Source organism: Catharus ustulatus, chromosome 4, assembly GCF_009819885.2.
Source record: "Catharus ustulatus isolate bCatUst1 chromosome 4, bCatUst1.pri.v2, whole genome shotgun sequence".
NCBI classification, from domain to species: domain Eukaryota; kingdom Metazoa; phylum Chordata; class Aves; order Passeriformes; family Turdidae; genus Catharus; species Catharus ustulatus.
This window is the reverse complement of record NC_046224.1, coordinates 6462200-6474257: the sequence shown is the minus strand read 5'-3', so window position 1 is coordinate 6474257 and position 12058 is coordinate 6462200. Positions and strand designations below refer to the sequence as shown.

Below are 12058 nucleotides of genomic sequence, written 5' to 3'. Positions count from 1 at the left end.
GGGCTGCTTGCTCTGAATAAATGCTCATGTGGAAAAAGACTAAAAGCCTACAGGAACATCCACAGACAGCAAAGAAAAAGGACTTTTATCTTTGACAACTTCCATTTTACTGTGATGAGTACATAGTTGGGACTAAGTGTTTTTTCATATGCACTATAAAAGGATGAAGTCTTCTCTTGCTGCTAGATAAATGTAATTCCCCATTTCAAGCAGAAAAGGCTTCTGATTTCAGTGATTCAGATAAATTTCCAAGCCCATTCGTGGGGAGGAAATATCAAAATCTAAATTCCTGAACTTTAGAGCTGTCATTTTATTAAATAGATTATAGCATGAATTAGAGCAACTGTAAAAATAATTAATGGTATTGATAATTAATAATAGTCTTGGGCTAATGAATAAGGGGCTGATCATCCTTGCATGGTCCTAATGAAAAAGGAGTAAATTAGGTCAGTTTTCCAGTCCTCTGTGTGGGTGCACTGGAGAGCACCTCAGTGTTTCTCCTGCTGGGCCTTCTTTCAGAGAGCCAAATTCTCTCATTACCCTGCTCTTCTATCTGTTATGTCTCAGATTTATGGACCCATGTAAATGATTACTTTGGTCATGTAAGAATCTCAGCATTCATTAAAACAAAATTAAACCCCAAGGAGGGACAGAAAAAAACAAAGTAAGAGTTCTGACTTCACACTGAGGTCTCAAAACCAAACCAACAAACAAACAAAGAAAAAGCACACTAGTGAGGTCCTAAAAGAGAAGGGAAATTAACTCAGAATTATTCACCATGTCTATATTTATACAATATCCTATTCATTGGATATTCAGAAAGGGGATTTTTAAAATAGGATTGACTCTCTTAAACAAACAGATGATAAAGTTGTATTGGCATGAAGGGTGTATTTCATCAAACAGGTACAAGAAACAAAATATTCGTATCGAGACTGAAGACCACATTAGGAGAATGACTTCATGTGTTCATTTCCTTTTTTCCTTTCCCCGAGTTCTATATATGATTTACTAATTCTTTATTGTTTCTTTCCAGAAGCATCACTCACTGTCTACACTGAGAATGATTTTGGGTCAGGAAGTGGAGAAGACCAAAGCAGGTACATATATCACTTTATCCTTGATGCTGACAGGGCAGAGTGGACAGGGAAAACATCACTCATCTTTCCAAACATGATTTCATCCACTGTAATTGTTTATAGGAGGACAGGTCTGGAATAAAACCTGAGTGCCACTTTGGAAGACCTCACGCCTTCTCTGTCATCAGCAGCTGAGGCAGCCTGAATGTCAACATTCCCTTATTGCAGGGAATGTGTCCTTAAAAACTCCTTCAGGAAGCAGAGCTGCTTCTGCTCCCTCAGACAGGCCATTACATCAGAGCTCCTGACAGGGCTCTAACGAGCCGAGTGACAGACTCAGACACTGCCATCCATACCTGTGCTGCACTTCTGGGAGGGGATCTTCCCTCAGCAGGACTGCTGGATGAGACTGAGACCTAAATCTGTGTTAAATCAAACAGGTTAATTTGCACTGCCATGAAAGTGAGGCTAAAGGGTTGGTGGGAAAGTTTATTTTTAGTTAGAGTCCACAGCATTGTAAGTCTTGGTTTTTTCAGGCTGAAAACACCACCCTGCCTCTAGGAGGGAAAATTAGTCTCTCATATTAAGTAGCTTATGAACATTAGTCATGAGTCAAACCCATTTTAGTAGTAGAAATGCCATTAATTATCATCTGGTTCTGTTTTAATTTCTTTGTCTATAACAACCATAATCAATGAAATACACAATAGCCCTATGATGTTCCCACTGTCATGACTCCAGGATACAAATATTTAAAATAAGTGTTAATGCTTTAAAACTCATAGCATGAAAATTACTACAGTTGGGCACATCAAAGTTGAATGAACTCTTTCCCCCTTTCCAAATACACAGTGGTATTAGGGGTGTATTTATACTATTTTCTTTTTAGAAGATCTGTGGTTTTGACAAAAATAATTCCTAATATTGACCATAAGCAGCCAGGAGATGACACATCATACTGTGGAGAGGATCCCATACACTAAAGCAGGATGAGAATGCATTATTCAGCAGTGAAATTCAGAATTAGTATAATTGAGGTGCAATGCCAGTGGAATCAAGAGAAATGAATCCTACTCATTGCAGTATGAAATTTGTTCTATAGCTTTAGGTCCTGATGGAAATTTAACCATTTGTCTAGTCTCCTTATTGCTCAGATACAGCAGCCAGCTTTTCCATGAGATTATTTAAATGTAGAATTATTAGGAAAGTTTGCAGCTACAGAGATAGATGGGTTTGACATAAAATCCCTGCTCTTTGTAGCAACCCAGTGTGATATTGAGAAAGATAATGGTCAGAAAGTACATTGCCAGGCTCCTAATGAGAAACTGTTGACAGTAGAATTACCCCAACATTCATCAAAAAGCCAATAAATGTCAAGCAAGAGGCCTTTGATGCAGTGGCTCATAATTCCTGTTCAGAAGCCTTTGCAGTCACTTCAGGGCATGCTGTCGTCCTGCATTTCTGCTGATTTTACTGAAAACTTTGTTGCTGAAGAAATACAGGGAGCAGGTGTCAGCATTCCAAGTGCTACTGCCACAGTGCCACAGGCTCACCACGAGACCTCAGGCACGACACATTTGGCCTCAATTTCCCCATCTGCAATACAGGAATGACAACACAGGAATTACCCAGAGGCAATTCTGTGAAGGACACGGTGCTGCCATCCAAATGCTCAGAAATCATGAGCTAGGTGGTAAAAACTCTGATGCTGACTCCTGCCAATGAGATAGCCATGTATTTTTAATATTAGCTAAATGGTTAGTTTAGTCCAGCTTTTTGGGGCTTTGTAGGACATTATTTCAAGCTCTCTCCTCCACAGCTACAGGAGATTACTTCAAACTAACCCCAAACTAATTCTTATCCAGGCTGCTGAATTCTAGGTTGGATGGCCTTAAGGAAACTCCATGAAGTTTATATAAAAGCTTATATAAACTGTTCTTGGGCTCTGTGGAGCACACAGGGTATAAATACCTTGTCCATTACCCAAGTCCTCTATTTAACTCTACTTTCAGTACATATTCCCCAAGTGATGTGGTGAGGCAGGTCATTGCTTGGTCCATGAATTAGGAATAATCTTGTGCCATGTGTTATTTGTCACTGCTCACTGGCTTTTCATTTGCCTTGTTCATAAGGGGCTGAAGCTACATCACAAGTGATATGATCATACCCTCTAGATTTTGCCTTTGTATCTTTTCTAAAATTTCCAGGTAAAGGCTCAAAGCTTTCCTGTGAGGCAGTTTGTTGCATTTGTGCTGGCAGTTCCTTCCTTGCATATCATGACTGGTTTCCATTCCAGCTGTTCCTGTATATATGGATAGCAAATGTGTCCCTCTTGGTCATTTCCAAGGATAAGCTGCATCCTAGAGGCTCTGTGCAGATGGAGTTGCACTTAGTTTCCAGAGCCACATGCTGGTAGGTTGACTTGAAACTAGGCTAATTACCTGGCAGCCTTTGCTGCAGAGAGATTCTTTAATAAAAATGGAGGGGGTGACAAGGGATAGGCTCCTTGCTATTTTGGGACAAACTCTTCCCTCAGGCAGCAGATAACCATGGTGGTAAGGCTCCCAATCTATCATTTGGTTTGCTGTTTCTTGGCTGTAGTACTTAATTAACAGTTCTGGAACTGCTCTGTTTCCCAGGAATAGACTGTAAATCCATTAAATTAAACAATAAGGGCAGATGTGGGCAAAAATAAAAAGCCCATGCAAGTCAGAAATGAAAAATTAAGTTGTTTTGTCAGTCTTCAGGGGCCAGTGTGAGAATGTTATAAAACCTTCTGAAGCTTTTCTGTCTAGTGTTCAAGCAAGAGGGAAATGTTCCCATGGATGCCAACATTTTTAGAACTGATGATTGCTAATTACAAAAGCACCACTGACAGGACAAAGCAGAGTGGTTTGAAACTGAAAGAGGGTAGGTTTAGATAGGGAATTAGGAAGAAATTCTTTTATTTGAGGGTGATGAGATACTGGAACAGGTTTCCCAGAGAAGCTGTGGATGCCCCATCCCTGGAAGTATTCAAAGGCAGCCTGAATGGGGCTCTGAGCAGCCTGGGATAGTGGAAGGTATCTCTGCCATGGGGTTGGAATCAGATGGCCTTTAAGGTCCCTTCCAACCCAACCCATTGTAGGAGGGTTCTATGATTCTATAATTACATTATTACTTTACTACATGAAATAGTACAAATACTGTGGAAACTGAGTTAAAACAAAAATATATTTTCTCTTGAAGATCTGAATGGAGTTAATAATAATGTGAAGATGGCAATCAACTGCAGAAGAATTTCTGAATATCTGAATATCTGAAAGAGTGTGCTCATCTAAACTGTCACTCATGCTTTAAGATGGCCAGTGAAACCATTTTATTATTGCAGTTAGCTGGAAAGGGCACTGTTCTGCAAAAATCAGATAATGTACTTATTTCTAAAAGCCTGGAACAAAAGAGCCAGTTGAGATTTGCTGAGTAGTTGCAAGATAGCCATTAAATATAAATATTTTTAAAAACAATTTACTCTTTCCTAATGCTTTTAGAGCAGCGTGTGGGAACAGAGTCTAAGTGCAGCATCTTACTGCATTGGAAAGGACATGATGAAGGTTATTGGGCTCCAGATTTAACTCTTCCATCTCATAATTGTTCATAACAGTTTCTAACCTATATAAACCATGTAAGTTTGTAAGAAACTTACCCATCTTTCCTGGTGATAACAATAAAAAATTGTATTTTTAAAACAGCTAGTACCAACAATGCACATTTTTCACATTTAATGTGAAATAGTTTAATGGTGAATTTAAGTTTTCACTCTTAAAATGAAAACTTGCAGCAGAAATGAAAATCTTGTTTTTTGAAACTGTAGATGGAAAAGGGACTTACTTTGTGGGGCTGTATATGTATAATTGATATTTCCACATTTTAGTAGCCATAGGTAGGATTAATTTGATCTAATTTAAGACATCCAAGTCTGCACCAAGCCCTTTAGGCTGCTTCTACTCTCAACAGAGAAAAAAGGCCCATCCATACTGTGATTCACATGGTCTTGCTTAGATGTCTATTTAAGGATGAGATGGATGAGCCCTCATGATTTGGCTACATGGAACTTCAGGAAAAATGTGTTTGCTGGGAGGTCATCCCATACTGATCACCATGGATTGATACCAAGGCTCCTTTCATCCAGTACTGCCATCAATAACACATCCTAAGCAAATCTGCAGATTCTGCAAAACTGGGGCAATGGCTGACACTCCAAATGGCTTCAATCCAAACCAAGCCTGATCCAAAGGAGAAATGCAGGTTTTTTCATCTGGGAAGAATTACCAGTACAGGATACCAGAGAGGTGAGGAGTGGACTGGCAGGGCAGAGTCCTGCTGGAAATGGGCTCCCAGGGGATTGGAATCCAAGCACTCTCATCACAGAGCAGACAAAACACACTGAGCACTGCTCACAGACCAACTCATGGAGGGCCTATTTGCTCTGTGCTCAAATCTGCTGAGGCCATATTTAGGATACAGCCCAGATTTGGCACAACCAGTACAAAAGGGATTTGGAGAAACTGGAACTGATCCAGCGGAGGGGTGCCAAACTGGTTACCCAGAGAACATGACCTACAGGGAGGGTGGAGGAAGCAGGGCTTGCCAGTCTGGCACAGAGGAATCTAAGTGTGGTCTACATGCAGCCTGTGACTGCTTAAAGAGAGTTACACAGATAATGGAACTAAACTTGCTCAATAATGCCAAATAATGCAACAAGAGGGAATGGCCAGAAAATGCTGCTTCAAGGCTCAGGCTGGACATTAATAAAAAATTCACCTGGAGGGTTGCAACTGATTACCCAGGGGAGCACCTGAACCCCTATTTTTGGAAGTTGTCAAGTCTTTAAATCCATGTCTGAACTGCTGGTAAAAGCCCAGCTTTGAGCACAAGGATGGACTTCCCAACTAACACACCAGCTTGAAAAGTACACTGCCTTTCACCCCACCCCATGCTCATCCTCCCTGGGGTCAACAAAACTCTCTAGAGCTGGGACAAGTGCTTGAACTGATGGTGGGAAATCAGGATTTGTGGGGGACAAACTGCTGACACATACAGTTCACAGGAAGATATGAACTGTGTTACAGGCTTCTGTCTGTAACACTCAAACAGTCCTGGGATCCTTTATTATACCTACTAGCATCATCTCTGGAATGTGTCCAAGCCCTTCAATTATCTATTAATAAATAGCAATTCTGATCCAGAACTATGGAGGGGAGGCTCTGAACAAGGTATTCTGGGCTCTCTCTCAGTCCCTGTGACTCCCTATGTAACCTGAGACATGTTAAACTGGTTTTTGCAGCACAGTTACTTCTAAAACCACAGATTAAATCCACTGCTAAGAAAACCCATTTTCTTTCATTTTTCTTAACATTTATTACATACTTAGAGTAAATTTATTGTGTCTGGCATTTGTAAGAAGAGAAATTTAACTTTCAGTAAGAATAAAAATATAGTTCCCAAAGGCAACTGCGTGAAGAATCATAAAGCACAGTTTAGGTTTGTTAAGAGACAGGACTCATTTCTTCTCCTCCTGAGAGTGTGACCAGACAGGCTTACGCTTCTGAACAAAGGCTTCGATGCCTTCCTGCCCATCTCTCAAAGTCAAATTATCTACCATGACCTTAGTAGTTATTTTGTAAGCAGTGTCAAGGTCCTGGGTTATCTGTCTGTAAAAGGTGGCTTTCCCCAAGGCCAGGACAGATTTGCTGCTTTCACATATCTTCTGAGAGATTTTCATGGTCTCTTCTTCCAGCTTGTCTTCTGGTACCACCTTGCTGACGAGCCCGTGCATTAACGCCTCGTGGGCAGAGAGAGGTTCACCCGTGAAAAGCATCTCCAGTGCCACCTGAACAAGGAAAAATGCTGTATTAAGTCCACCCAACTGCCTCAGTGCTTTGCTTTGTTTGGGGAATTTCAGCCTCTTCCTTCAAGTACAAGTTATTTTTTTCACAAATGTTTTAAATCTTTTGGTCTTTTAAACTGCCAAGGACCTGTTGAGGTCTCAGCAAAGAGAAGGACAGGGTCTAAAGCTGGTCTCTTCCAACCTGCCCGCTGATGCCAGCTCTCCTAGGCTGACACCCCTGGGTTTCTCTTCAAAAGCTCACAATCTCTAGTGATTGCTGTAGGAATTAAAAGAGAGGTTTATCCTCTACAAAGTCAAATGACTGAACTTGGTATTTTAAGTTGGGCATATATACAGTTTTTGAAAACACCTGTCCCAGTTTTAAGTTTAGTATGAGTGGTTTTAAATATAGATTTTTTAGAGCCACATTATTTCAGTCTCCTGCTGCTTCCAGCAGCTGGTGCTTGAGGTTTGAGACTAAAAAATCCCCCAAATACTCAGTGACTATCCAGTGTTATGTATCAATAAAGATTGTTTTCCAAGACTCCTGGGCAACTGACTAATGCCCAAATCATGAGAGCTGATTACCCTCATTAGCATCTTTGTTCTGGTAGCTACAAATGGCAACTTCTTTGGTTAAAATGTAAAAATCAGCAATGCTGGGAACTGTAGAGAATGTTCTTATTGCTTTGAAAAGTGGCACAGAAAGAAGCATTTCCCACACATTTTAAAAAGGTAATCCTACAGCCCAGAAATACTAATTCAGAAACAGCTACAACTGCACACAAGAGCAGACTTGGAAAAATCCCCCACGGACACTATTTGAACAGGATGTCCCTGCAGATGGGAAATTTCAAGCTGAAGCTCTTATCCAGCAATGGGATGTGTGCAGTTCAGTCACTGCATCTCAGCAGAGCCCTGCTGGGCTTGGACCGTCTGCCTGCATGAATCCAATTGGCTTTACAGATTGTACTATTTTTTATGCAGTGAGAGATGTGCAGCCACAATCAGTAGGAAATAAAACAGAAAGACAGTATAGGAGGGTTTTAGATGCTATTTAAAGCATCTTGATCTACAGCCAGGCAGATCCTGCTGGCAGTGAAATGTCATTGCCTGGCAAGAATTGATGCCTCGGTGGGATTGTTATCCTGAACTTGCAGGGGTTTCCTCCTCAGGGGAGAACATCATTGGCTAAAGGCCTTGAGCTGTCTGTTGGAAAGGAAAGGGATTGCTGAGACTGTGGGCTGCTGGGACGAGCTCGTGCTGGTTGGAGTCACATCAGTAGGAAGCTGCCTTTCCTAAGCAAGAGTTCACCCTTTATTATTTTTCCCAGTCCAAAGAGTTATGAAGATGCCTTTTGAAATGAAGTATTTTGAATGTTGCACTATAGGAAAATAAAGTTCAGGGAGTGAAACTAAAACTCCTAAGATGGGAACCAACTTTCTGCAAAATTATGAAGAATATCTGGAAAGGAAGCTTACCTTTCTTGGAAGAGATCTGCCCAAGGCCACAGCTGGTGTGGAGCAGAACAGCCCAATGTTTACTCCAGGAGTAGCAAACTGAGATTTCTCACTTGCCACTGCAATGTCACAGCTTGCCACGAGCTGGCAGCCGGCTGCTGTAGCCAAGCCGTTTACTTTGGCAATCACTGGCACTGGAAGTTTCTGGATTAAAGTCATAACCTGCATGCAAAAAAGACAGGGGTCAGTGTGGAAATTCAGGAATCCTGTTTTGGAAGCCATCAAAAGTACCTTCCTCTCTATTTACCAAAAAACCCCCAAACTGTTGGATCTCGGCTCCTTTCTGATGAAAGGATGATGAAGGGCCTGGAGCTTTCACACCTGGCTTTTTCAGCATTCCTTACATATGGGCTTGGCAATGCCTCAGAGATCCTTAGTACTGGAGGATCTAGAACCGAAGATTTCAAAGTTCTCACTGTTGTCACATTGAAGAGGATTAGGGGTCAAATTCTAGCTCCACCGGTATCAAAGGGGAATTTGGTGTTCTCTCCAAAGGCTCCAGGATTCACTTTAAATTCCCCACCTCCCTGACCTGTGCCTTTAACAAGAACTTGGACAAGCAGTGAGTCAGATCTTACTTCCACATTGTCTACTTGATGTTTAAGCTGATCCTGGACTTTTAACTAAATAAACGCTGGGAAGGAACATTTGACCACAAGTGATTTGAAGGTGGTTATCCTAGACTTTTAGAAAATATGTTGCCCAAATACTCATCTGCAAGGAACAGTGGCTAAACTAAGGAACACACCCTGACTGTGCCCATTGTTGGAGACATGCACATTCTAGCCCTTCTGTTTACATATAGAGAAGTCCAGGGAAAAAATAATTTCACCAGGATCAGGCATTAAAATAACAGAGCAGCAAAAAACAAGGAATCTGAAGGAATAATCTGTGCTTTAGCAAGCAGATGACCAATGCTGTCCCTCCTTAAACCAAAGCTTGCTCTTAACACCAGGCAAAGGAAGAGGCACTCAAGAAGAAGTGCTTACCTCTGCACATAATTCAAATACTTGGGAATGATGCTTCACATCATCTTCACTTGACAGTTCCTTTAAGTCATGGCCAGAACAAAATACAGGTCCTTCAGCTGCAAAGAATTTCAGGGAAAGTCAGTCTGAATTAATAAAGAAATCAGGGGTTGCAACATATCAATGTCCCAGGTATAGGGGTGTCAATAACATGTCAATGTTCAAAAAGGAGTTTGAGGAGGTTGTTTTGAACAGAATTCCAAAATACTGCTTTCAGGGCTTTGTGATAACCTTAAATTGCTGCACTGCAATATTTAAGCACAGTAACACCCATTATCACTTTTCAAGGTCTCATTTTACTTACATTGCACTTAATTCAGTCAGAAAGAATGCACTTCACACCTCTGAGCCCAATCTTGTGTAAGGATGTTCAAAACTGCTCCTTGGTACAACACAAACTTATCAGCTGGAGTGCTTTGCTGTCAGACTGATAAATATACTTAGTCTCTATTTATTGTACTGAGAATTAATTATTAACTTCTGCTAAATAAGCATCAATATTTTTTTCTGTCATGGTGTTGAAGGTCAATGGAAAAAGAAAGAAAAAGGTTATTCTGCTACAGGAGGATCAGATGGGTTGTTGGAGTGTCTTCTCCACTAAAATGTCATCTAGAGAACCCCCAAAAGCATATTCAGGGTTTGTGCAGCAAAAGAGGAGGCTTCTGAGGAACTAAACTTTGGATTTGCTAAGATTAAAACTGTTTACAGGTACACAGTCTTTACAATGGTTTTGTCATACAACCTGCCATTAGAATGAACCAATGTGATGCTTTCCAATCCTTCAGAACTTCTCAGATATTTTTATGGATGTGACATTTCCACTACACCTGTGCAGACCAAACCTAACCTATGGATTTGTTTCTTTTGACTCAGATTATTGAGACACAATCTATCCAGAAATAACCACGCAATTGTCAGTCAACTCATGGGGTTGGCAGTATATATCTGGAGATTAATTACATCTGCATTTGAATCTCATTGCAAATTCTGTGTGAAAAGCCCAAAGCATTCTCCGAGGAATCTTTTATTTCCTTGAAATTTCTTCTTTTGTGTTTTATTCAGCAGAGGAATTAGAAATAAATAGGAACATGCAATTTCTAAAAAAACCAAACGCAATTGTGCTCACAAACTCCCAGAGCACTGTACTCCCAAAGAAGAGCCTTCTGTGTTTCTCAGAATTTTTAACTGCTGTTTGAAATGAGGAATATGTATATTTAAACTCACCCCTGTGAAATCAGCTCTCTTCCACTCTTGTGTGTGCCCTAATACACAGAACTTTCCCCTATGCATCAGAAACAGCATGATCCTAAAGTAATAAACCAATTTATCTGAGATGTTTGGAAGGGGGACAGAGGAAGGCTGTCTTAAAATAGCAGAGCAAAAAAAGATGGGTTAAGTACGGCTCAAGTTTCATTATCTTTATGAATTTTACAGCTTAATATACAAACGGAATGAAACTGTAACAGGCTCTGAGGGAGACTGTTTTACTTCCATGGGTCATGGGTGTCCGTGGTATTGATACTGTCGTCTCTCCTTTACTGGAATATTTTTGAAATAGTTCTGACAAACCACTGGCAACGACGAGGCTGATCCTGGCTCAGAGCAGGGAAGCTGAGCACTTGATTTGCAGAAACCCTGTTTTTTACCACAGTCTATACCTGTCAACAGGGCAACAAGTGCCATCCTAGCTTTGCCCGCTCCTGCACAGAACCCCTATGTGAGGATGTTAATGTTTTACTTTGAAAACTCTTAGAACTCTTTTGTTTGTTTGTTTGTTTAAAGTGTTCTTTACATACAATCTTAAAACCTATTACCCTAACTGCCGAGTGTAAACATCCTCATACCCCGACTGAAATGCTGACATTTTGAAGCGTGTTCGTGCTTGGACATGTTGGCTAAAACCTAAAGCGTAACAAAACCCCAGTCAGTCGTCAATGCCGAGTTAGGAATGAGTAACAGAGTACGGGAGAGGGGAAGCTGCGGTGAGTGTACAGGAAGAGCGTGTCAGGGAAGTCTGCGGGGCGCAGGCAGCTCGGGAGCCCACGGCAGCATTAGGGGAACACAGAGCCCTCCCGGCCCCGTTCGCTGCTGTTCCCAGCGCGGTTTGGGTTCCAGCTCCGCGCTCCCCGGTGCGCCCCTGCCCGCCCCGCGGTACCCGCGATGACGATGACGCGGAGCTCCCGGCTCTTGACGTCGTGCAGCAGGTCCCGCCGCAGGCTCTGCAGCATGGGCAGCGACAGCGCGTTCCGCCGCCGCGGGTTGTTCAGGACGATGGTGCTGCAAAACCCGTGAAACACAGCGGGGTTACGGTCAGCGAGCTCCGAGCGCGGCCGCGTCCCGCAGCCCCCGGCGCCCCCGCTCACCGCACGCCCCCCGCCTGCCGCCGCTCCGTCAGCGGCTCCGCCGGCGGGGCCTGCCCGGCTCCCGCGGCCGCGGCGCTGCTGAAGGCGGCCGTGAGGGGCCTCCGCAGCCGGCACAGCTGGGCCGCCATGGCTGCGGGCTCGGGACGGGGCGGAGCGGGCCGGGCCGGGCGGGCGGAGCGCGGACCGGGCTTGGCAGCGCGGA

General features: G+C 42.5%; 1 protein-coding gene across 1 annotated transcript; it reads right to left on the bottom strand.

Moving 5' to 3' along the window:
• Window positions 1-6463: 6463 nt before the first annotated feature.
• Window positions 6464-12058, bottom strand: LOC116994888 (enoyl-CoA hydratase domain-containing protein 3, mitochondrial-like). Its single transcript, XM_033056843.1, has 5 exons — window positions 11857-12058; window positions 11649-11770; window positions 9455-9552; window positions 8427-8627; window positions 6464-6948 (listed from the first exon to the last, which is right to left on the bottom strand). Exons 1-5 carry the CDS (start codon window positions 11982-11984, stop codon window positions 6619-6621), a joined length of 879 nt encoding a protein of 292 aa, XP_032912734.1. The 5' UTR covers window positions 11985-12058; the 3' UTR covers window positions 6464-6618.

Excerpts from the sequence above, each read along its gene's own strand:
- LOC116994888 (XM_033056843.1), bottom strand. The coding sequence starts at position 11,984 with ATGGCGGCCCAGCTGTGCCGGCTGCGGAGGCCCCTCACGGCCGCCTTC. Across the intron at positions 8,628-9,454 it reads TATTTGAATTATGTGCAGAG|GTTATGACTTTAATCCAGAA; the intron begins GTAAGCACTTCT and ends TTTTGCATGCAG. Across the intron at positions 6,949-8,426 it reads GCAGATCTCTTCCAAGAAAG|GTGGCACTGGAGATGCTTTT; the intron begins GTAAGCTTCCTT and ends TTCCTTGTTCAG.